General features: G+C 43.2%; 1 protein-coding gene across 1 annotated transcript in view; it reads right to left on the reverse strand.

Annotated features, from left to right (window-relative positions):
- Positions 1-541: 541 nt before the first annotated feature.
- KCNH5 (potassium voltage-gated channel subfamily H member 5) overlaps positions 542-25,202 on the reverse strand; it is a gene marked incomplete at its 3' end in the record, with an annotated part of 156,653 nt that continues 131,992 nt past the window's right edge. Inside the window, exon 11 of the mRNA XM_080344898.1 lies at positions 542-1,489. Within this exon, the coding sequence (XP_080201024.1) occupies positions 542-1,489 (948 nt within the window). The remainder of the gene's footprint in view (positions 1,490-25,202) is intronic.

The raw sequence follows: 25,202 nt of genomic DNA on the forward strand, positions 1-25,202 counted from the left end.
TTTAGGAGGAGTAGGGGAATTCATCACCAAATATACAGAATATTGTAATGGAATGACACCAGGAAACAGTACTAATTGGAGTCTGAATGTGTCCTCCACATCATGTTAATCTACTGTTTAACTTGGCAGAAAAGACAGTGAGGAAATAAAAGCTCAATTTACCCAGCCTGAGATCAAAACTGTCATGGCAATATTGGCAGGTTAGACCCTGATTCTTTAAATAGTACATTGCCTTTGTTAAACAAAAGTCATTCTTTTATTACATAATAGAGATTATAAATAAATGTAAAGTGTGCATGCAGTCAACTGCATATTATACAAGCAATATCTATGTTAATAATTGTTTTCTTTGGCAGGCCAGAATCCAGCTGGACATGCAATATTTACATATCAAAATCCTTGGTGTGTTCAAGTCATATTGGATGCAAGTGAAAATATATATGTATATATATTTACCGTATACACACTCACATATATATGTATAAAGGTATATATACACCTCTGCATATATACTGTATACATATATACACATAGGTATATGCTAAAAGTGGATTTCATCTTTTTCTGATTCAGGTGATGCAGGCCTTGAAACACTAAAAATATCTTGACAGGGTATCTGGGGGCGCTGCTGGGGTGATAAATGAGACTTGGGGGAAGCGATCTGGGGTACGTTTTTTTCGGACAATATTTTTAAAATTTCTGCCACCTGCTTCTCAAGGGCAGTCATCCTACTGCTTAGCAGCTGGATATCTTCTTTGAGTTCGTGCTTGACTTCCTGCAGCGTGGTTTGTAAGGCCTGCTCAGGAATAGGGTAGAAAGGATGCCGAGCATCAGCCTGAATGGGGCTGTGCTCTAGGGGGCTGCGAGTCTCACCAGCTTTATCCAAGCGAAGGTCACTTTTTGTTATTCCACTGTCACAGGAGTCTGTTTTCCTCAGTGGGTTTTTATTTACACCATTCTCCGAGTCATTGCACTTGGGGTCATCAGACAGCAACCCCATGGACTCAGCCTTCGTGACGTTGTTCCAGTCCTCCTTCTTCTCCTCGTGGGTCCCCATTGTGTTCTTCAGTCGTAGCCACCCTTTCCCATTCCCATTTTTCATCCGAATGGGACTGTTTACTTTCAGACATTTTTGGTCTCCATTTCCATTTGGCTTGAGCTCCATCGCGTCCCTGTTGTTCTGCTTCACAGCCTCACTGGTTTTCATGTAAGCCAGGGATGTCTGGATGGGGGTGATTTGAGACACGGTGACCACGCTGGTGCCTGTGATGGAGGCCCCATTCTGCACGCTCCGGCTTTCCACTTGAAGCTGGTTCCTTTCTGGGTCGATGTGGGTTGAGCCTTGATTACGCATCTCCTTTTGCTGCTTGAATTTCTGGAAGAGTTTCCTCACGGGGTGGTCCACAGGGATGCTCAGCGTCACCTCATTCTTCTGGCGCAAGCGCTCCTCTTCTTCCTTCTTGACATCGCTGATTTTCCGGAAAATTATCTATATGGGATATAACCACAACAGAGTCAGTACCCAAAGGACATCACATGTTGCTGGGAGATGGGGGAAGCACACAGCCCCCTTAAGAGAACAACCATTTCTCCTTCTTTTCTATCTAAATTTATTGTAGTAAATTTATATGGAGCTGATTAAAACATTCTAACCTCAGGTATAAGCCACTGTGTAGTTGGAATACATATATATCCACGGACATACTTGCTTAGAAGCATAGATTGAAAGTGGGTTTCACTTTTATTTTTGATGAAAAAGTTAGAGCCTTGAAGAATTAAATATATCCCAACACCAAGATAAGGAAAAAGACTGAATAAAGAGAAGAAAGAATGTGAGTAAGAACTCAAATACTGTGACACTTACCTGCCCATTAGTCCCACTCACACCTGCTCCATCACTAGTACAGATCAAAAGGAAACAAAAATTCAGTGGAGACTACATGGCTGCAAGTTTAAGTCAATACACACACCCTTCCAGAGACTGGAAAATCCAAATCTGCCCAATACTTTTTAGCTCTGCTTATTGCTAGCTCTTGAACAGTGGCTGGAGGGTGCAATTAGGTTCCCCATGTGCCGAGTTGTGTGGCTTCAAGCAGCAACACAAGCATTTCCTGGAGAGTTTATATCTCTAATATGTGTGCATGTACTGGGAGCACCATGGAGAAGGACGATAACAGCAGTGTGCAATCATAAAACCCAGCAATATTCACCATTTTGTGATGTCATGCCATTTAATGCTGCAGTTATTTCACCCTGCAGTATCTCTCAGGTCTCTGTAGAAAAAGGAATTTGAGCCTCAAGCTGTGGAAATATTCAAACAGTAAAAATCTTTCTTTTGATTTTATGCATGTTACTAATATGAAATATCTTTTATTTATTTCTTTCTTTTTAGGTTCATCCCATTTTCTTGGATGTGGGACTGAGGAAGGATAAGGAACCTCAGATTCTTTGAACAACGATACTAAAGTGAAAAGCAGCAGATGATTAAATGCAAAGATGGACTGTGTAGGGATAGCGTTGGTAAGAAAAGTAAAAGAAAGCCCCTACAAACACAAACAAAATGCTGTGACAGTCAGATGTAGGTTTTGAAGCATCCGTTTGAGTATCCATATTTCAGTATCTATTTATTTTTTATAAAAAGGCTTCTCACCCCGTCCGTATTTGCAATGAAATAGTTGCTTTCAAGTCTCACATCTTCAGAAGTCAGCAGAGGAATGCCAGAATGGCTACAGCTCCTTCCCTGCATGAATCTGGGGTTGAGCTGGACTTCAAAGCTTCATTAGAGAGCTTTCAAATGCAGTAAATACATCCTTGTGTGCTGCTGATAGATGCAGCTGCTTATAATAATCTGGAAAGTTAATGTGTTTATTAAAAGCCCAGTTTAAAAAAGAAAAAAAAAAAAAAGAGAGAAGTATGGAAGATACTTTCATCTGGTTCCTCTGACCTAGATGCAGCAACATATACACTCATTTGGAAGCTCCCCATCATTAGCACCTACTCTCATGGAACAACTCTCTCTCTCAGACAAGCCACTGGGGACAGCAAATAAATGCAAGAGAAGTCGCCCTTGATTCAAAATTAAGTAATTACATTTAATTGACGCCATGCTTGCTAAATGAAGACTTGGGAGGTGTGTTATACTGTTTTGTTTGTGCCTTTCTTTCCCTGAAGGGCAGTGTGGCAGCTCTGGCAGATGATGCAATGCTGAAAGCAACCAGCTGTCCCCAGGATGTGTCTCAGAGAAGGTGGATGGTTGCTCCACTGTTCTCTCTGGCTGTGCTGCTCTGCCCCGTGCTGTGCCAGGCCGGAGTGGCTCTGTCCTTGAAAACGTCAAGGCTGGGAAAACATCCTCTATCCAACATTTCCCGGGCAGGGGCTGGCAGTGCTCCCGTGTCCAGTACAGCACCAAATGTGTGGTCGGGAGAGGTACAAGGTAACTTTGACAACTGCTGTCCCACCAGCTGTTTATAAAGATCAGAGTGATAACAACAAAGACCCCAGCACCAGCTTTTTACTTCCCTTCCAAACGCCTGAGCTTTTTTGAAAACTACCCTCATCTCTCTCTTCTTCCACCACCCTACTCTTGTTTTTTCATTTCTCCCTTTTCTCAGTTCAAAACTTCTCCAGAGGTTATCTCCCTGCACAGAATGTAATTACCTGTGTCTGCTGTTGCCTTCTGCAGAAGAAAAGCCAAGACTTTGCTAATTTGACACCATCTGTACTTCACACTCCTGAAGTGGGCCCTTCTGAAAGCCAGGAAATCATTTGGGTTTTTTTTTTTTGCCACAGAACCACTTGGCCAGACATCACTTGGAGGAGCCAAACCCAGCTGAGCCCAAGTGCTGCTGTGCCTCATCACAAGGCCATCACTTGGGGAACCTGAACTCGTCCCTGCTGTGGGGAAAAACCATCAGACTCACAGTGCAAATCTGCTCTGGCCAAGTGAGACCAAGGACTCAGTAACCACTTCCAGTCATGGGCTTTCTCTCACTTTATGCCCATGCAGTGGAAAGACACTCCCTCAAAGCCCTGCTTCCCAGAAGGAGATGCTCCTTTGGCCACATCTAGGACACAGGCATGAGCCTGGCAGAGCTCTTCAATACATCCTTTCTGCTTTCTTCTCTTGGGACAGAAAGTGCTACACCACAGAACAATTATGGGTAGCTCCTTCAAAGAAGCAAGCCTGCTGCACTCTGAATTAGTACGGAAAATGTCCATAGACTAGGACTGTGATCTTGGTCCTCCATCACCCACTGTCACCACGAGGAAACTATTTCACGCCTGTGTCACCCCATGGAGACTGTCCCCTCTTCAGGACATCCACACTCAATTAAGAAAGCTCTAAACCTAGCATAGCAGGGATCAAGTCTTAGTCAGGACTATTCGATATCCTTAGAATATGTGCAAGTAAAAGAAAGATCCACTTATGCAAACAAAGAACTGGGGAAAAAAATTAGATGTGAATTCTAGCAGTAACGTTCTGCATTACCAAATTTCTCTATATTAGGAATGTTTTCGGGTGGTTGGATTTAATCCATTTCCACTGTAGTTTAACCTAACACAGATCAGGATAAAATCTGTTTACATGGAGACTTAATTCTATTATTGTCTAATAACTGTTACTGGATGTTTTTCCCTATAAATAAGAACAGAAAAACACCTCATACAATCTGACATTCCTCAGCAAACTGAGAGAGGTTTATTTTGAAATCTTAAATTGGATGAGCTTTTTCAGTTGTACCTGACCTTTTTCAGAGAGGTTACACAGAGCCCTGTCCAAACATATGTCCCAGGAATAGACACAAACCCCAAAGGAGTTAATAGGAAGAAACTGAATTAACTGTGTGTATAGCACATCTCAAGAAGAGCCATAGCCCCAGCTCACGGCAAGTGCTAAACTCATTAATATGATGGAGATTCAGTGTAGGACTTCATCTCCTTTATGGATGGGATTGTGAAAGACTGCCCCATGTGACACAAATCCTGTCTCATGAGACCAGGTTCTTGGTTTTCTTGCTTTTAATGTATTTATTTTGGGAAGGAGGGGGAATGGAGGTGATGTTAATTATTGAGCTGGGAAAGGTTAAGTAGAAGTTAATGGATGGCCAGCCCAGGGAATTGAAGTATCGGGGTTATCTTACAAGGCAGGCACAGAGGAGACAACAGCAACCTGGGATTCTCCATTTAATCTTAACCCTAACATCATTTTCCTCTCCATGTGTCGTGGTTTAACCCGAGCTAGCAATACAACCATGATAGCCGCTCACTGACCCCCATTCCTAGCCTCCAAATAGGGAAGAGAATTGAAAGGGAAGGGAGAAACTTGGATTGAAGTAAACACAGTTTAATAAAATAACAAAATACTAAAACACTACTAGTAAATATATATATAAAGTAGAAATAGAATATAAAATAAAAGATACTCAATGCAATTCCTCACAAACTCGGTCCACACCAAGCAGCCAGTCCCAGGAAACAGCTCCTGGTCCCAACAGTCGATCCCAGAGAGAGAAAAAATGAAAAAGGCAGAAAGGCCCAGAGGCCTCTGCAAAATGGCAGGATGGCAAAAGGTTCGAGACATTTATGTCTCGAAAAGAACTTCTCCGGCTCTGACAAAAAGAGCAAAGAAAGCAAAGAAGTGAGAGAGAGAGCCCGGAAGATCCTGACTCTCCTTATATCTGAAACATGATGCTAATGGGATGGAACACTCTTATTGATCAGTCTGGATGTCAGTCAAGTTCTGCCCCATCTGTGCTCCACTTCCTCGATGCCTCACACCTGTGGGCAGAGCACTCAGAATGTCTTCGGCTCTCAGAACAGAGTGACTAAAAACATTAACTCTGTCTCAGGGTATTATCTTCTGGTACTCAAACTAAGTCCAAATAATGACCACGCTAGCTATGAAAAAGGAAGGTTTTAACAGCATGAGGAAAAACAACTCATTTTCAGTCAAACCAGCATAGCACTGCACCAAGAGGTAACTGGCCACAATGCAAACTCATCCCATTGTCACTTACACAAAAGAACCCGAACATAACTAGTACCTGGAATATTACAGCTGGAGCAGCTCCTGTGAAGGTGCCAACTTGTATAACTGAACCCAAAGCAAAGTGCAGACACAGGCAGCAGCAATGAGAGGCTGGGTAGCCAGACCAAGGCTGAGACTCAGGCAAGTTCTTTCATATACTGCCAAATCAATCAGTAAAGCTCTAGTCTTTTCAGATAATTTGAAATGTACTCCTTGTCTGCTGTATTTTTTGTACAGGTACTGTGAAAATCATTCCTCTGTGATCTTGCTCCCTTTGCAAAGACCCCTTAATAACAGACTCCAAGGAAGGTACATGGATGGATTAAAGAACTGGTAGAAGTCTTGAAGAATTACAGTAAGTTCATAAAAGTGGCAAATATTTGACCAGAGATCATCCTGTCCCATTCCTAGAACATCCCATGCTGCTGCTATTGCAGTTTAATACGTGCCTGTCCCTCACCACAGAAATTCACAGAAAATATAACAGTACAGCGAAAGGGCACACAGTTGTCATGGTGATGAATACAGTGGATGTGCACTGAGTGAGAGAGGGGAAAAGCCACACCAGGCCATCAAGGTAAAGATTTTTAGTGACTAATGAATTCTGGGTGCCCAATCTGAGGCATCCAACAAATGTGGCTGATGGGTGAGGGATGCTGGAGTCCTGCAGCAAGGGAAGACCCTGTCCTAGGAGAAATGGCTTGATTCAGCTAACCATGTGTTTATGCAGTGCCAAAAACTGGAACAGAAAGCAAACACAACATTTCAGCCCACACAGCTACATACAGCCATGTAGAAGAGAAGGAGGAGCCTGACATGTGGCTGGATTTAGGCTGCAATAAGTAACCGACAGGTCACAATCATTAATGCATAGGCTAGGCTGATGTGGGTGTTGGACACCTCTCAAAAATTGGTTCCAGAGGGAACTTTCTTGTTTGTATTAATGTCTTGTAGAAGCCCATCTTCCTCGCATCTGGTTACTCACAATCTAATGTATTTGTCCTTATCTCTGTATTTTTGGTCCCATTTAATACAAGAATGTTCCAGAAGGCACCTTATTGTGGCCCTGAAGAACTCACTGTTCCACTCCTTAGCAGCCCTGAAAATCAGATCAGTGAAATGATCCAGGTTAATAAATCTGAAGAAATAAATAGGTCTATTTTTAACCTGGATCGTGCCAGTGACCCATCTGACAGCACAGAGCAGACCCCTAGTTGTACTGGAAAATGCTGCAGATGGGGCCAGTGGGATGAGCGGAACGAGTTGAGTAGGAACTTTGCAAGCTGGCTGCAGTGATGGAGGCAGTGTGTTAGGGGAATGCACCATCCCTTGGACCAAACCAAAGGTGAGACCCACAGAGCTGCTCCTTTACCAGCTTCCAGATCCCACCAGAAGGATCTGATCTGGTCCATATGCTACTGGAATGTCTAATTCCCATAAAAAGGGTCTGTGACCTAACAAGTTGTGTTAGTCTTGACACCCTTTTATATAAGTTCTTTTCTGGAAATAGGAGAGCTCTCTTCCATTGCCTCCTTGGTTTGAAATGATTCAAATGAAACTGGAAAATGGATTTTAAAATTTTTGATGATATAACCAATAACAGACAAATACTGCAATGACATATACCTCATTTTCTTCATAAGTGATGCTAAAACCACCCCAACAAATACAACTGAAAATAATAAGGAAAGCTTAATTCATGCCTAGGCTGAACAACATAAAAGAAAGCTTTGTAGAGATGTTTGCAAAAAATGCTATTAATTTTCACATCTCAGAGTGCACTGTAGAAAAGTAAGCTGCCATTTTTCATATGCTATTGAAGAAGGCAAATTTGTTTCAGACCCAACACAGGATACCCCAACCCATGCTGTGCTCAGACAAGTATGCTATTTTCCTGCTCCTAATAACAAACTACAAAATATACTCAGTTTCCAGAGCCCAGACACTCAGAACAGGGTTCACCTACAAAGACGGTGTCTGCATCTGAACTCATTCTCCAGGAGCCCTGCACAGTGGAAGAAGAGAAAAAGATACTTGGAGACCATGAGTCATTTCACCTGCAGCTCAGTGTTAAAACAGGTCAGACAAGCCATACCCTGCAATGCCTGTTTGTCTCCTGTGTCTATATAGGCAGCTTTGTGCATGTCACTTGGATGCAGACATCCTCCATGTGATGATAGGTAAGAAGTATCCAAATCCCTGCCTCTAGCAGTGCAAATGTCAGGGTTTGGTGCAGATTGTGTAAAAAGCATCCCTATAAAGCTTTTTTTTCTGTGTATGTGTGTGTATTATACCCTTCAGCTGATGCTATTTTTATTTCCCCCAGCATCCTGGGGTATTACCAGTTCCCTGCTGGGATGCATTCCCCACACAGACCCAGAGAACAGCCACTCCTTTCAGATAAATACCATTATTTTAAAAGCTGCAGAGGGAGGATGACTGACAACTGCACAGAAGACCATGCCAGACTGGTGGGTCCAAGTGTAAGCTTGTGAAAAAAACAGACATTTTGCCTGCACAGAGCAATCAGATGAAGCACCAATAGGGAAGGCAAAGTCTCCCTGTTCCTACCATGCTCCCCTGGAAAATCCTCCAGCTTTTTCTGGGAACCGAGCCAGCCTCCCTGCAGCTCCCACCTGGGACGGCTGTGGCTGCTTCCATACAAACACCCTTTTGCCCCTCTCCTCTGGTGAGACCCCACCTGGGGTCCTGCATCCAGCTCTGGAGCCCTCAGCACAGGACAGACATGGACCTGTTGGAGAGGGGTCAGGGAAGCCACAGAAATGATCCAAAGCTGGAACAGCTCTGCTGGGAGGACAGGCTGAGAGAGTTGGGGTTGTTCAGTCTGGAGAAGAGAATGCTCCAGGGAGACCTTATTGTGGCCTTTCAGTGCTTAAAAGGGGCTGATAAGAAAGATAGAGACAGACTTCTTAGCAGGGACTGTTGTGATAGAACAAGGGATGACGGTTTTAAACTTTTAGTTTAGACGGGAGATTCGGGCTGGACATGAAGAAGAAATGTTTTACAACAAGGGTGGTGAAACACGGTCCCAGGTTGGCCAGAGAGGTGGTGAATGCCCCATCCCTGGAGACATCCCAGGCCAGGCTGGATGGGGCTCTGAGCAACCTGATCTGGCTGGGGTGGCACTGGATGAGCTTTGATGGTCCCTTCCAACCCAAGCTATTCTATGATTCTATTATTTGGTATTGCAAATCTCATCCTACTTCAGATATTGCAGGACAGATCCTGTTCAGATCTCTCCCACCATTGGCACTGTGCACTGCTCAGGGCTGTCATCACCAGCAAACCCCTTCCAGGCCATTGCTTTGATGTGCTCAGTTCAGTCTAGGGTGCTTCATCCCTCAGTTCTTGAGGACTAGACTTCTCCAGGAGCCTTCAGTTGTCAAAACAGGGCATATCGGGGTACCCTCCTTTTTGATATTCTGAAAACTATGCCAGTGAAGTCAAATTTCTCACATGTAACCTTTGGTAAACAGGCTTGGTCCAAAACTGAAGTAGTTTTTAAATCTAGGCAGGTCACGAAGAACATAATTCACTGTTAATATTCATATGTTAAAATGTTTTTAAATCTTATTTTTTCAGATATTATTTTTTTTAATTGAACTGTTATGATGCTAACAAGTCTTCCTTTTAATTTACATGAATAAAGATGTGCTTACATTTAAAAAGTTAAACTATTGAAAGAATGGACAGAAATAAATGCATAGGAAATCACTTCACACAATCCCTTGTGTTTGTAATTAGGAGTCCCGGGGGCTGGACTAGCAGAGCTGCAGTTCTGTCTGATAGAAGAGCCATGAGCCACCTGTATTTGTCCTTCAGGTAATGGTCCAGCCTGTGACTCTTGTTGTGAGCCAGAGAAACCCGAACAGTCGATATTAAGGTGAATCTTCCTTTGGGATGGATGATAGAAGCTGCTGCCATGCCACCGTGGATGGTCTTACTGTGTCTGGACTGGTTCCTTGCCTTGAAAACCTGTTTCATTGCAGGTTTATTGCCCTTCCAAAACAGAGAGGGCAATGGCAGCATCACTCACAAGATGCAATTCCAGCTCTTGATCCCAAGGGAGAGCTTGGAGCGATGCCTCCTTCTAGGTCAAGGCATGGCAAGGAGCTTGGAGCAGACAGCTATAATGGGAAGACCAAGCCAGCAAGACCAGCAAACACCAGCAAAGGAGCAGCAAGGAGCACTGGCTCTGACCCAGCTTCTATTAACAGCTCTGTGGTATGGCTCATGCATGAGAGGAGCCTCTGACTGCAGTGCTCTGTGCTGGCAGGAGTCTCTGGAACGGAGAAGCACGGTCAGAAACTGCCGAATATGACAGTGACAAGAAACCTGGCAGAAATAGAGGGCAGCTGAAGCCACAAAAAGTGAGAGCCAACAGAGATTGAAGCCAGAGCACCTCCTTCCAAATGCAAACTGCATTTAGGCTGCTTCACCTAATTTACTCCTTCAAATCTCCACATCCTCTTAGTTCACCTTATTAATTTGCACTCTGAGGATGCAGAATAGATGGCCTGAAATGATGGCTTTATTGTTCTTCTGCTCTGTACACTCCTCAGATAGCTTTACTTTGATGTGAAATTGAGCCTCAAAAACAAATTGCTCTAACAACTGTTTTAATTGCTCTCCAGTAAATTCTCCTTAATCCTCCCGTCCTAGGAACTGTTTTGTGTTAAACCATCACTTCATCTGTGTGTGCGAAAGGAATCACTGTCCTTGGCTGTGCAGTGAAAATGACTGACTGCTGAGCAATTAGTTAATCTCTGGGATAGGAGCGTTTAACTAAAGAGTCTTTCTTTGCTGGATTTTGGAGGAAAAGAAGATTTTCGTAGGTTAGTCTGCTGGCTGCTTGAAAGAAACAGTAAATAATAGCCTTTCTGCAAATTTCCATTGATCCTGACTTCACAGACACAGTAGCATGCAAAAGCCTGCTACCAAGCCCATTTTAATTTTGCTTTGGAGAAACTGTATTCATGTAGTTTCCTCCTAAATGATTATAGAATTGACTTGTAAGAGATGTGAAGATTTCCAATCCAACTAACAAAGTGATTTCACTTCAAGGAAAGGAGAAGAATCTCTTTTAAGGGAAATTTAATGGCATTTTATTATATGTGCAAGAAAGGGGTTAATCCTTTCATCGTGACTTCATTAAGAACTGTGCCCTTCAAGTTGCTCATCTAAAGAAAAAGTGGAGCATGTAGGGAGGGACCCTTCAGAAGAACCTAACAGCCAGTAACTGATTTTACAGAGCCCAGAACTTCCATCACCTCGTTACTGCCTGCTCTGTGTTTTAGAAACTGGTTACTGTAAGTCAAATTTTAATCTGGTTCCATTTTGTGTTTGCAATCAATTCACACGGCACCTGACTACTCTTGCAGAGAGACATCTGTGCATGCTGGCAACCAATTAGGCTGATCTGCATTTACAAACACGCATGCATATTAAGAAGAGAGTTGTTGAGAGTTTGCCCCATCTACTTCGTACTTGCTATGGATCTGAAGTCATTCTTTTTTACTTCAAAACATGCCTGGATTGAAGAAGAAAGAGAAGAGAAGCAGGCAGAGATCCAAGTCACATTTGTCACATAAATCCAAGTCACATTTATCACATCCTGAGAGCATCAGGGCCCCAATCATACAGCACCAGGCTGGGATTCAGGAGAATGGATTATTCTGCCGGCCTGACCTTTGGCCAAGTAGAAGGTCTTGTGCAAATCACACTGTCTCTTCACGTCTCCATCTCTCCCAGTATAAGAGAGGATAATAACACTGCCCTCATTTCTGCAACTATTTGCAAAACCTTCTGTCATTGCTAACTGAGAGACTAGGATCAAAGGCTGATAGCAGAGAGAGGCCACTGTTCTGGTCTATTACTAAAACTGCGACAGTTCATTAAAAAAAGCCATCAAAAATACACATAGGTGTTCTTAGGATTTCAACTCAAGATTAAGAGCCCAAGGCACCGCTGCACTGAGACACCACAACAGATGTACAATGCTACATGAAAGCCTCTGCTGATGCCCTGAAGCATCAGTCAGACCTTGACTGAGGGTAGCATTGACACCGACTTCGCAAGGAAGAATCAGCCAAATTGGTCAGCTTGAGTGATGGGCACTGGTTCTTCAAATGGGTGTGATTATATGTTTAACTAAGAATGTGCTGAGCTAAGGAGTCAGATTGAGATGAGATGCCAAAGCCTCCTACTCTGTTTGCACGATTGCACACATTTACAACCAACCACATGAATACTTTTTGAGAGAAGCTCAATCTCCTGAGCCAGGAGCTCTTCTGTTCTGTCAGTTGCCCTGACCTGAGCACCTCCTGCCCATACATTCAGCACTTACAGACACCTCCTTCTCTTTGTATTCCTGGGGAAAACAACACATGGATTTTCTGCTGCTGCAAGCTTAGCTGTTCTACCTTATGCCTGCTGGGCTCTGTGTTCCTGCCTGGAAAGGGCTGCTGAAGAAGGGCCCTGTGTACCTTTAGAAGTGGGGAGCTTTGCTGTGATTTGTAAACAAGACTCTAGAATTGAAGCTGATTACTTCTTTTGCTGCTTTGCCCTCACTATTTTCTGTTTTCTTTGCTTTAATCAAACAGCAGATGCCTCTGCAAGTTGCAGAACAGTCAGACTTAGACCTATTTCTCCAATACTATCAAACACAGCAAAATGAACCTTCCACATAAAAACAAGGTTATTTTAAAGAATAAACCAGCAAGGCTACTTTATTTATTAATTTATGATATTTTCAAAAAGGGTCTCTATCACCAGTTGGCCTAGTTTAGCATCAGCCCACTGCAGAGAGGAGTATTGATCTGTGTGGCCTCGGAAGACTGAGCTGTGACCACGATCTAAAGAGACAGAGTTCCTACTATGAGGCTCCTGTCACAACTGGGGACAACGAAGCCTAGCTTTAGCCTCCTAATTCCTTTTCAGGACCCTAAATCCTACACTGAACTCAATACAACAACAAAATTGGACAAGAGAGCTGAAATACTTTGTTGAATCAGGAGCTAATTTAGATTTTGTATACAACAGAGAGATGGTTAAACATGGGGAAACAGAGCAGAGAGTGATTTTAGGATAACTGTTGCAGTGTAACTATTATTGAGTAGTGCCTCAAGGGAAAACTTGTTCCTTCCCACTGGTTAAGTTTATCCACTTTGGGATTTAAACTCACGCCTTCCTTTACTCCATAACAACTCTCCCATGTAAACAAGTTTAGCCTGGGCTGGTCATTTGGTGGGTGAGCAAACTAGACGATTCCTCCTGCTCTCTGCCTCCTTCTACCAATCTCTCCTTCTTGCAGATGTGCTCTTGATGGAGAGTATCTCATACCCATGTCCCCTTCCCTTTACCCTTCCCCTTCTCTTCCTTACTGAAGCAGTTATTAGAGAGAGGAAAGGACAGGGGAGATATTTCTCCTACATCTCTGCCTGGTACTAAGGCAGAGAGAGGAGGAGATTTCTAATACTCTTGCTGGAATTTCTAACTTGCAGAAGGGAGGCCGAGGTACTTATGGGGCCTATGGTGGATTTCCAGCCCCTGGGAAAGAGAAGCCCTGCAGAAGGCTCAAAACTCAAGCTCAGTAGACCTAACATCTTTCACTAGATGTGGAGAAGACTACCAGCACAGCCTCCACTCACCTCAACAAATCCATCCCATGGCTTTTAGAACTCCACATTGACATAAATAGCTGGTGACACATACCACCAATTGGTGCACTAAGACTAGGTTGCCACCACCAGTCCTGCCAGCACATCTCCATTAGGAACTCTAGGACTCTGGAGCTGAAGGGAGCTTCCCATTGCCTCCCAGCCCAGTGCTCACTGTGAGACAGTGCCCCCTCAACAGGACAGTTTCCAACTGGTCCTGGCAAACTTCTACTGGCCACTGCATCAATATTTGTCATGGCATTGGCCTAATGAAATGTCAGTAAGCAGCGCTGTCCATTGATTCAGACTTTGCTGTGGTGCAGATGAATTATGGTCTGTGCATTTTATCACAGATTATTATTATTAAAAAAAAAAAACCACAAAAACTCCTCAAAGAAAGCAGCCTTTGCTTCGCTCAGTGCAGTATCTCCTACAAGTTATATACTTCTGAGCATAAATAGGGAAAGATAGTTCAAAGCCTCCAGATGAGAGTGGGGTGGTTTGAGCTTGGGGCAGAATGCAGAAATGGTGCTCTCTGGGATGGGGAAAAGTGCCAAATGACTCTTGGACCTGCTCTTCAGCCTGATTTAACTTGGAACAGAAAATCAATCATCAATAATACTATGCAGTACTAATCTACCACTCTTCTTTCCCTGTATTGGAGAAAGCAGGATTCACGCTGCTGTCCCTTTTGACAGATGCCAAAAACAGGGCACAGAAAGGTCATATATCACTTGCCCAGGGTCATTGAGCTGCTCAGTGGATGAACAAGAGGTGGAACAAAGGTTTCCAGCCCAGAAACCTCATAATAGGAAAAGCCATACTGCAAAAAGATTAAATATATGAAGAGATATATTAAAGTTAGATACAATTACTAACATAATAACGGACTTTCTTCTCATTACTGCCCAGTCTGGGAAATACAGACCTGGATTTCAAATAGTTGGAAGGGCTCAACTGTAATTGCAGCTAATTGCTGAAACTGAAACGTGTTTAAGGCAATTTTACTGCTGTTTAGGTTTGTATTGGAAAGAAGGTGGGGAGGTGGGCAGCACTATCTCTGTTTATTTAGAGAAAATGTTAAGGTCTTGCTTTTATTCCAATGAAAAATGAAAAAAACCCAAAACTTAATATCTGGCTTCTGGTCAGCCCTACTTGTGACAGACCCAGTATTCCTGCATATGCCTAGCACAAAGCCACACAGAACATGGGCCTAGAAGATCTGCAGAATTCATGTTTTTTTCTCTGTGTTTCTGCCTCTTATGGGTTTCTGACTGAAAACCAAATGGTCTCAATAAATGCCTCAGAGAGACTCTCAATTTACAAAGTAATACATCAGCAAAAATACTGCAAATTGTTCCCAAAGTTAACTATTCTCTCCTCTCTAAGTGGGAATTTAAATTAATTGGAATCGTTATGTTTTTTTTTTCTTTAAATATTACTGTACCAGAATATAAAGTGTCTGAAATTTAATCTGAAGTCTTCAGACCTGAAAAAGTGCTTTGCAACTGAAAGCTTGTTGATTTTTTTTCCAGCCATATCAACTCATCTAACAAAACATAACACCTCTTGCTATCAGCCTTTCTTCTGATATTGAGGACATCCTCCCTGGATTTTATTCATAATGTGCTACCAGCTACTCTGTTCACTTCATCATTTGCAAGGTTTTGTTGATTTATTGAAAAGCTTTTATAACAGGAGCTTCAATTAAAACAAAACACTTCCACTGCCATGTGATGTAGAACACCATCAGGTTTGTTTGGAAGTGATGAGTCAGAAATGAAGAAATAATTTTAAAGGGTAGAACATATGAACAAGAGAGCAAAACGAAAGGGACAATGGGCCATCTCTGTACCTTGAAGAGCCAAGGCATCAAACCTTGTTGTATCTTTCCATATTACAAACCAGAGGTAAATTGTGCTGCTCTCTCACTGACAGACATTCCTCACCTGAACGGGGTCTCATAGCAGAGACCAGTTTGGTGGGGAGAAGCACTGAATCCAGATTCAAGCTACTTGAAAAACATGGTAGCATTCCTGAGAAAAAAGATATAGGCTGGTGGCTGGACAGTCATTTGCTTGTTTCCCCTTTGCTTCTAGATCCCAGGCAAGGACTTGATCATTTAAATGCTCCTGGGGCTGAAGGTGAGGGTATGTCTACGCTGCAGCTCAGAGAAGGGCACAAAGGTCCCCATTGTAGCATCATAGCATCCCCCTGAAAAAAGGCAGGATTAATTAGGCTCAATTCATATCTGTTCTAATCTGGATCTGCTGCTTTCAAGTCCAAAGCTTGCACTGCACTATGGTTTTGCTTTCAGCTAACCAGCCACGCTAAAGTTACTTTGCAGTTACTTCTTTTCCTTCTTTACCCATAAATACAGCCTATTGCTATACCAGAGAAGACTGAACCTGCCTGGATCAAATCCAGGTAAGTGCTGTCAGTGCTCACGCCCTTTCTACAGATCTTTTGGATGAAACCCAAGCTCAGATGACTGTTGAGCATATCCCTGTGCTACCTTTCCCATGGGATACCCTGCAAACAAAGCCACAGGGATGCTGCAAGGGAGAACGAACCAGGGCAATTCAGCAACTCACATCTCTGCCAGAACAAAACCCACTGGCAGCATGACCTGGCAATTACCTTAAATCAAAATCAAGGCTCAGGAAAGATTAACACCTCTGGCAGATCACTCACTGACTGAAAGAAAACCACCCACAGCCAGAAGAGCCTGGAGGAGAATTATCCACCAACTAGCAAACTCCCTATGAGAGCACGGAAATACTGCATCAGCCATGTGAAACTTCCCCACAAAGAGAGGTGCGCTGTTCCCTGAAGGTTACTTCTGCAGAAATGAAGTAGCTAATGATAGCTGTATCAGAGCCTCTTGCGAGCAAACCCAGCAGGTTTCCTATGTGACAAACACCCAGGGAGGACCAAGTGCTCTGCCTGTCCCCAAAGGGACCATCAGATGTTTTCTCTAACCTCAGAAGAAGTGACTGAGGAACTGGTGACCCTGCAGAGCTTTGTATTTATTTCTGATGGGTATCAGCAAAAGGAAGACCCAGTACAGGAGAGTTAACTAGTAGGGCTATGGGGATGGGATGAACAGATGGTATGGTGAAGAACCATTTCCTTCCCATTTACATACTGACTGCATCAAATCAATCCCTGGGCTTTCATGACAATAAGATAAGGCTCTGCTGGGGAGGATTTTAGTGATCTGACTATATCCTAGTTGTGGGTATCATTCTATTGGGTTCTGGCATTTAGTCTATTTTTGGGAAAAAGGTCCTTCATTTTTTTTCATTTGATTTTCCCTAACACCTATATCACAGCCATCACCTCTTTCCTAGATGTGGATCTCTGTAAAGCTCATCAGCACTGTTTTATGTTCCTATCCATGTATTAAGGCACTGACACAGGATGCTCCTTAGAGGCTGAGCCTGCTGTTTTTGCAGCCTTAGCTGATCTCATTGCTCCAGACCCAAACAAATTAGTTTGTAATCCTCAGTATTGTATACTTTGGCAAATCTGGCTTCAAAAGTGATCAGAAATGACCTCGTCACGTAGAATTGGAGTTAGTCCAGTTGATTTGTCCTCTCCCCCTGTCTGAGGCTAGTAAGAAAACCCTGCACCTGAACAAATAACAGGTTTTTGCAATCGATAACGTTGATGATTCTGTATTTCCCCATTTGTGACTATGCTGCACCCTGTTTACACACTGTTCGTATCTTTTCTACCATTCCCTGTGCACACACAATTAACAAAACACCAGCTGGTACAGGATGAATGCTGCTGCAAGGATGCAGAGAGACACCAGACAGAAGTACAGATCTCTGGCTCTGTTACCTTTCCATCTCAGATGCTGCATTCACTTCCCAGCAGTTCTTTTGACCCCTGAGACTTTGGCTAAAGCATCTTCTCTGTTTTTCTCTGGTTTGATTGATTTTTTTTTTTTTTTCCCTGGTGTCTGAAAAATCCAGCTGAGTCTAAGCCTCCTACATGAGACACCAGTTCTTCAGTCACCTTCTCCCATGAAAGTCTTGTCCAGGCACTTCTAGGAGGTTGACTCTCCTTGCTGGGGTCCAGCACCCGTCTTAGATGCTAGGGGATGCCTACAGATGTGCAGCTGTGCCAGATGTTCTACCAATGGGGCAGGGCTGATCCATAGAGCAAGAGCACCTGCCCACAAGAAGGCTAGTAAGGTTGAAGAAGGCTGTTGGGGATTTTGCAAGGTCAATCTCTGTCCAAGCAGAGTCCTTACCTACCCTACTACAGATACCTGACATATTGGGCTGAATTTGAGCACAACTGGTCTGGGAGAAGCTCTTCATGGGACATGATCCTGATGGACCACAGGGCAAATAATGCCTTGGTTCAAACTTTCTGATAAATGCTTTAAGGTATAGCTGATGGTTCATGCAGATCAACCAGGCATCTGTTTGGTATATTAATGCATGGCTGTATTGTGCTTGTAAATTATTATTCATGTACTTTTGTAGAACATCTTGAGGGTACTGGCTAAGTTCTTTAACAAATGGAAACAAGGACAATTAATAACACATTAAAAACATGCACAATTTGGCTCATCTATTTACATTTCTACTTTGGCAGGAGGGCTAATACAGCCTCAGAGAAGGATGGGTGTCATTCAAAATTGAGCTGCTCTAAACTACCAACAACTGTTCCATTTAAAAATGGATTTGCCTTAGACACACGATGGAGATGGAAATTCATTACAACGGCAGGCAAGGAAGGTAGAATCAGTGAAAACAGACACAGAAATTAGGTACCGAGATGCCCTGATAAAGTCGGGGACTTGGAGAAGGAAAACTGGATGCGTGTGCACTGAGGGGTGAGCGACACACACAAGTGGAAAAGCAAAGCTAATCTTAATAAAAATGCTACATTCAGCTAACTGGTAGAAATATCTTGCTTAGAAATGGCTGTTCTTTGCTGCTGTCATCTGCTGGTTGCTTAGGTCTCCATTTTCACATCTTTAAGGGAGTGCAAAGTGTTTTGGGCTCTCAGGAAAAGCCAAAGCCTGTTCCTGTGGTAACGGGAGTGCTGTCCGTAATAAAAAACAGATGACAATGGACTGTTTCCAAAAGAGATATGTACTTATGGGGCATGGAGATATAAGTCTGGAAGTACAGTGACTGATGGAAATATTTAGATAGGAAGCACCATACAAGATCTTTTTGAAAGCTGAAGGCAGATTTCTGGTGTACTAATAATCTGCAATTCATCAAAAAGTCTGAGGGGAGGTCCCAAGGTTCAAAATATCACTGACAGTTTAATTAATGGAGCTCAGAAAATCAGAGACTTTTATAACTGCTTACACTATGCTCCTTTTTTAACAATAACCTACATCTGAAAACTATATTATGCTTTTGTTATCTTTAGGAAAGGAAACAGATTAAGACTAAGAGCTGTGAAAATGGAGAAGTAAAAATATGAGGAAAAACCATGCATTAATAATATATATTCCTTCCTAAAAACACAGAAGATTTTTGCCTTTCAGCAAGTTGCTCAAAAGTGCAATAATAGGGGATTCACATTATTTCAGGTGCTTCCTGGAATCCCTCTGTCCCTCCCGACAACTATGCCCACCTCTGGCACTATGGAAATCAGCTACTCTCAAAACTGCTTGTCCAGACTTCTTTCGCACAGGACCTAAACTGCAGCAGCTTGCTAATCACAGCAACTGACTGACAATTAAAAAAGGCACAGTCAATCAGCCATCACTAAGTTGGAAGTGACAGGCTGGGTTTTATTTTTAACTAAAACTAGTGGGATTCATGCAAGCTTTCCCACAAAGTTTCTCTTGCACTTTGTATACAATTTAATACTTTCCTACATGCACTACTTCTTTGCTGTAGAAGGCAAAAATAGCATTCAAAGCAAGGTAAATCTAGGATTTGCACGGCCGTGACGATTATCACTTGCTGAAGCAGCACATTTGGGTGAAGTGTGTCCTGCAAAACAATAAATGGATGGATTTATAATTACACAGAAAACAAAGAACTTATTCAGGGAGTTTTATTTAGCATTTTACAGGCTTATAGTATGTAACTGCTGAGAAGCCTTTATGTGCAACCCAAGGCAAAACCCTGTCTGAAGAGGGGGAGGCAAGAATAAAATCAGTGCACTCTCCCATGCAAAACAGCTGTGAACCTGTTACGGATCATTTCTAGATTGGAGGAAACTGATCCCATTTTGGGCAGAGCCAGAAAACTCCCACTTGGATCAATGCTAAAGCTCTGTCTGCTCCTTGTGAAGCTCCTGGGAATCCACTTCTATGATCCCAATGAGCAGGCAGAAGTTCTCTTTCCCCAGACACAGTTTTGGGTGCATCTCAACTGGCATTCCCAGTTTTGTAGAAGTAAGGTTTGAGGAGTGAGAAGTCTGGTGTAGAAACTCATTTTTATACCTGCAAGTCATACTGTGCTGAGTTACTAAAATGTCTGCTGTTCAGCTCCGGGAAGCAAGGATAGAAGCAATCAAAGCACTTGGAATTAATCATCTCCATTTTGTAACATTTCCCCCTCTTTTTTTTGGTTCTCATGTTGGAAAAGTTGTAGATCTATCTGATAATTAGGCTCAGCAGCTCATGCAAAAAGACATTCACTGCTCTGGGCTAATTGTTTGGAGAGGGGTGAGATAACACAACAGATCACTTTCCTCACTTTCTGTGCAAATCTTACCTGCTCAGACACCGGTGGCCTCAGCACTAGGCACAGTTCTATATAATGGAGGTGGCCCAAAAGCAGGGAACTGGCAGCTCCCAGGGACACTGAAGGCATCACAGAATAAATTGGCTACACTCAGCAGTAACACATGCATTTGTAACACTCCCATGACATATTAGGCACCAGAGGAGTCACTTAAAACTAGCAGGGGGAGATTGGCTTTGTTAGGATGCCTGCCCAAAGAGCTGCTGTAGAGCTAAGCCTGGCAAAGCCACAGCCCACAGGAGAAGCTCAGGGACAGGGATGGTGATCTGCTGCTGGCTGAGTTGCCAGGGCCAATGCTCATCACAACATAAAAACACAGGAGGAGCTGATGATAAAAACCTTCTTAACTGGCAATCAAAAATTAAAGGGCAATTTTGCTTCCCATTGCACCACGCACATTGCCTCCCCTTCCCTAGCAGCTGGAAGAGATTAAAAGCATCAGTTTTAATCAATGAGGGGAGGTGAACACAAAATATTTATCTTTTAATATTTATGAGATTAAAAATAGTAAACCTTTGATTTATTTTTTTATCATCATTCAAGTCCGGTGCAAGCAACACTGCTCTGAATCAATATTAGCAGACAGCCTGCAGAAAGCTTTCTGAGCCAACTAAGGAGAGTCTCTTAATTATGAGAGCTTTCTAAACAAGAAAATTGTATTAATTCACAAAAAGCACAATAGCAAATTGTCATCAATCTGGATCTTCACTTTAACATAGCCAGTTTACACTTCTGTTTTCCTATGGATGCTGCCCATCCCTGACTTTTCCCATTTAATGATCTTTCCACACACTAATAAATGACTCAGTTTGCATTGCCTGCCTGAAGAAGAGACACAGATACCTTTCGCTGGGATAAATCAGTAGAGTGCCTTTCATAACAGCTGCTGAGTCCCTGCATGCAGAAAGCAGCACATCAGCACACGTGATTTTTTTTTTTCAGCCATACCATACTGTTCAAAGATCCTTGAACAAAAAGTATGCTAAATTGCCTTGCATTTCTCAACAAAAACCTACACTAAAATAATAGCCCGACAAACAAGATCAAATATCCTTTTGATTTAGATTTAGAAAGAGAAGCTGCATGTCCGGGAAAAAAAATATGTCTACCTCTGTAATGTCAAAGGATTATCAGAATTGGGCTGAGTCCTACTTTTAACAAAGTTCATGGTGCTTTGCCTCTCATTGCCTCACAGAAGCAGGGTCAGGACCTCTGAGGAAGGTATTTAATTTAGAGATTATATTCAGAATAGAACAGGGGCCTGCTGGTACCCTGTGGGATTAATGTGGCTCTGAAAGACTATTAAAGATGACGGTGCGCTGGCTAATCTCTGCATCTGCCTGCAGTCTAAAAGCAAAATGTATTAATACAGACTGTGCCACAAGCCCATGCTACCCCAGATCTCCCAAGGACCCTGAGGAGTACAGAGTGCCTTGTTTTTCAGGTAAGTACTTAAACACTCACTAAGATACTCAAGTGCTAGAGGTGGTAAGGAGAGGAGAGATTTCAGGTTTATCACCCACTTCTGCACCTGTCCACAAACATGGTCACAGCCAAGGGAGAATGTTGTGCTTGTCGGAGGAGAGAAAACCGCTGTCCTCCCTCTGTGTCACCAGAGAGGGGCTCAGAGGTGTGACTGCTCCCACACCCCCGATTTCCCACAGTCCGTGTGACCTGAAGGGTGCCCAGAAGAGATCACCATAAGGGAGATGATGAAGTGGGGAGAAGGAGAGGGGAGGGAGTGAGGCACACAGAAAAGCGTCGGGTTCACAGCTACCAAGAAAAAAAAAAGAGTGAGAAAGCAAACCCATCGACAGCTTTTATAGCCATCGCTCTGCTCAGACAGCTGTCCCATGCCGTCTGGCAGAGAGGCACAGAGGGGTGAAGGTAACGCTGCTGAAGCTTTCTCTCTGAATTTTTATGCTGCTCTTCTACCTAGCAAAGTCATGAATGGTCCTCCAAGGACTAACTTCCTTGCTTTGACTGTCTCAAACTCAAATCCCCATGCCCCCGAAGGGGAGAAAAGACACAAGGAATTGCTCACGGGAGCAGGAGAGGGGAGGGAAGACCTGCAGAAAAACTCCAGCCTCAGATCTGTAACCCTCATGCAGAAAGAATCGTGTGGGCCCCTTGATGACTGAAGGTGTAGCACGGACTGTGCTGGGCTGTCTGCAATCACACAGCCACAAATACACAAGGAATGGTTCCATTCTCCATACAGACAAATCCCTCAGATGGGTTTGGCCCAGAGTCATTAGCAGTTTCTCAAGCAATTCCTGGGCACAGACCAGCCAGGGACCACAGTCAATTGCCAGGTGGGACGAGGCCACGTTGTTTGAGTGTTTGAAGTGGGCTCTTCTGTCCCACGCACATTCAATAGATAAGTCTAGATACTATCAGTGGTGGTATCAGGTTTAAACCCACGAAACAGTCCTTCAGGAAATACTGGAATGGAATATTAACATATCTGGAGATAGCTGTGAATGTAATGAAGCCAAACAACAAAGATTCTTCAAAAGATTGTCTTAAGTGGAAGGTTCTTCAAGCATAACGGAAGCTGCCGAGTCTGCTAAGATGTGAAGAAAACAAAACCATATTGATTTTAGAGGGTATAATTTATTTGCTCTGTAATCATGTTAAGCTGTCGCTACAGCTAAACTATAGCTATAAGACATCATTTTCTGGGACAATATATTCACACAAAATAAGAGAAAAAAGCCCAGATAACTAAAGATCAGAGAGGGATAGGAAAGGGCAGGAGTATCCTGAGAAAGGGTAAAACAAGCTTTCCTTTCTCACATAGAGATAGAGAAAGGAATTTGGTGAAATTAAAGGCAAGGCTAGTCTGTGAGAGGGAGCATGAAGTTACCCCTTTATGTCCAAATTGAGCTGACCTTATTGCTTAAATGAGTTACAGGTGAGGAGAGAGGAGGAAAAGTAAGAGGTGAGCTGCGAATCCTTTGCCATGTTTGCAAGAGAGTTGGCTGTTACTGCAGTAATGAATCAAGAGCTGTAAACACCCAAACACAATGTCACTAACATCACTCTGTGCTTTGGCCCCGGGAAGTAACAGGAGGTGTCATCATGCCTGGCAGGAGAACCCCTCTGCATCCCCTTGCCTCAGCTAGGGGCAGCAAGCAGCAGGACATATTATCGAGTCCCTGAAAAGATACAGACAGGGAATGGAAACATGGCATCCATGTTGCCGTCAAGAAGTAGATCAAAGTGATTTTCAAGAGGCTTGAGCAAGCCATGGAGTTACAAACGAACTCTAAGTCACGCCAAAAGCCTGCTGGTCATACAAGCCATAATAGAAACTGATCTGTTGGATCTACCCTTGCAGAGGCTTGATCCTGTGCTCCCTGAGACCCTGGCCACTGCCTCAAATCAACAGAGGAATAAACTGTACACACAAAAGAAAAGTACCAGGGGTAAGAGATGGATGAAGACCAGGTACCAGCCTGGGAGTGGGCACATTCCCTATCACAGAATGGGAGTCCAAGACCCCACTGAAGCCCCCACCAGCTGATCTACATTATTAGTCATAGCAGCTACCTATGCAGCACATTTTTGTCCCTTGCTTCCCTTCATTAATAACTATGGAAAAACTCGTTTTTCCCAGATAGGTTTTGCCATCATCACTGTTCCACATGGCAAAAGCTCCCAATAATAGACTGAAAAAGGTGAAAATAGATGATGGACCTGCCAGCGCAGACAGACCACTGGGCAGAGGAGGTGCTCAGCATGCCTAGTTCCACAGTTACCCTGTAGCTTTCTGTTTGCCAGAGTTACCCAAGGATGATACTCTGATCCCTTCCTATGTGAGCAAGTCACTTCCCACAACTCAGGCCTGAGTATGAGCACCAGCTGGCAAAGTGCAAACAGCTCTGAATTAAGATGCTGTAATTGTAAATGGCTTTCAGAGCTCAAAACCTGTGAAAGTCCTCAGGTTCACCAGAACATGTGCAACCTTCAGGAGCAAGGGCCAATATGCAGAGCAATGATTTCTGTCTCTGACACTACTTCTGCATCAGGACACTAATATAGGACGCCATCTGGAAAGCCTTAAAATCAAAAAAGAAGAAGGATCCTGAATGAACCTTGGTGCAACCTTCACTTTTAGGAGACACGAACGCAGAATTCAAATTAAAATAAAGCTTTTCTAAAAACTATGTGACACGGAAACGATGAGTGATTCAGTCAAGAAACAAGATGCAATTCACTAAAACCTCAATCAAAAACAGAGGTAAAATTTAAAAATAAATTATTCTAATCTGAAACAGAAAGACAGGACGTGCGTTAAGACAGTCTGATGGCCTCACCTGCTGAAAAGCCTTAGAGATTCACAGTGTGCTGGGGGAACTAGATAACACCTGTCACTCACAGTGTTGTCCCTGGCTTTAAAAGCATCATGGAGAAAAGAACCGAGCCCCTCTGGACGGCATTTTAGTGCCTTAAAGTCACTCTTCTCTACTTGCATCTCCTTGGCTCACTCTCCAGCACACCTTCCAAAGGCAAACGCACCAGAGCTCCTATACAGACAATTGTTCTCTTCCCTGGCTGCTCATGGTAGAAAACAGTAGTATGGGACCCTACATCTTAAAAGTTGGTGGAAGGAAATCTTTGCATTACTGAAACACAGGAGAATTTTAGCTATGATTTCAGGAAGGCCCAAATTTCAGTTTGATTTTGTCCTGCACTTGCACAGCCTGCGCTGGTCTGGCAGTTAGCGGGAAGTGGCGCATTAGCTGGTGCAAA

This window comes from Nesoenas mayeri (assembly GCF_963082525.1).
Source record: "Nesoenas mayeri genome assembly, chromosome: 5".
Taxonomy (NCBI): Eukaryota; Metazoa; Chordata; class Aves; order Columbiformes; family Columbidae; genus Nesoenas; species Nesoenas mayeri.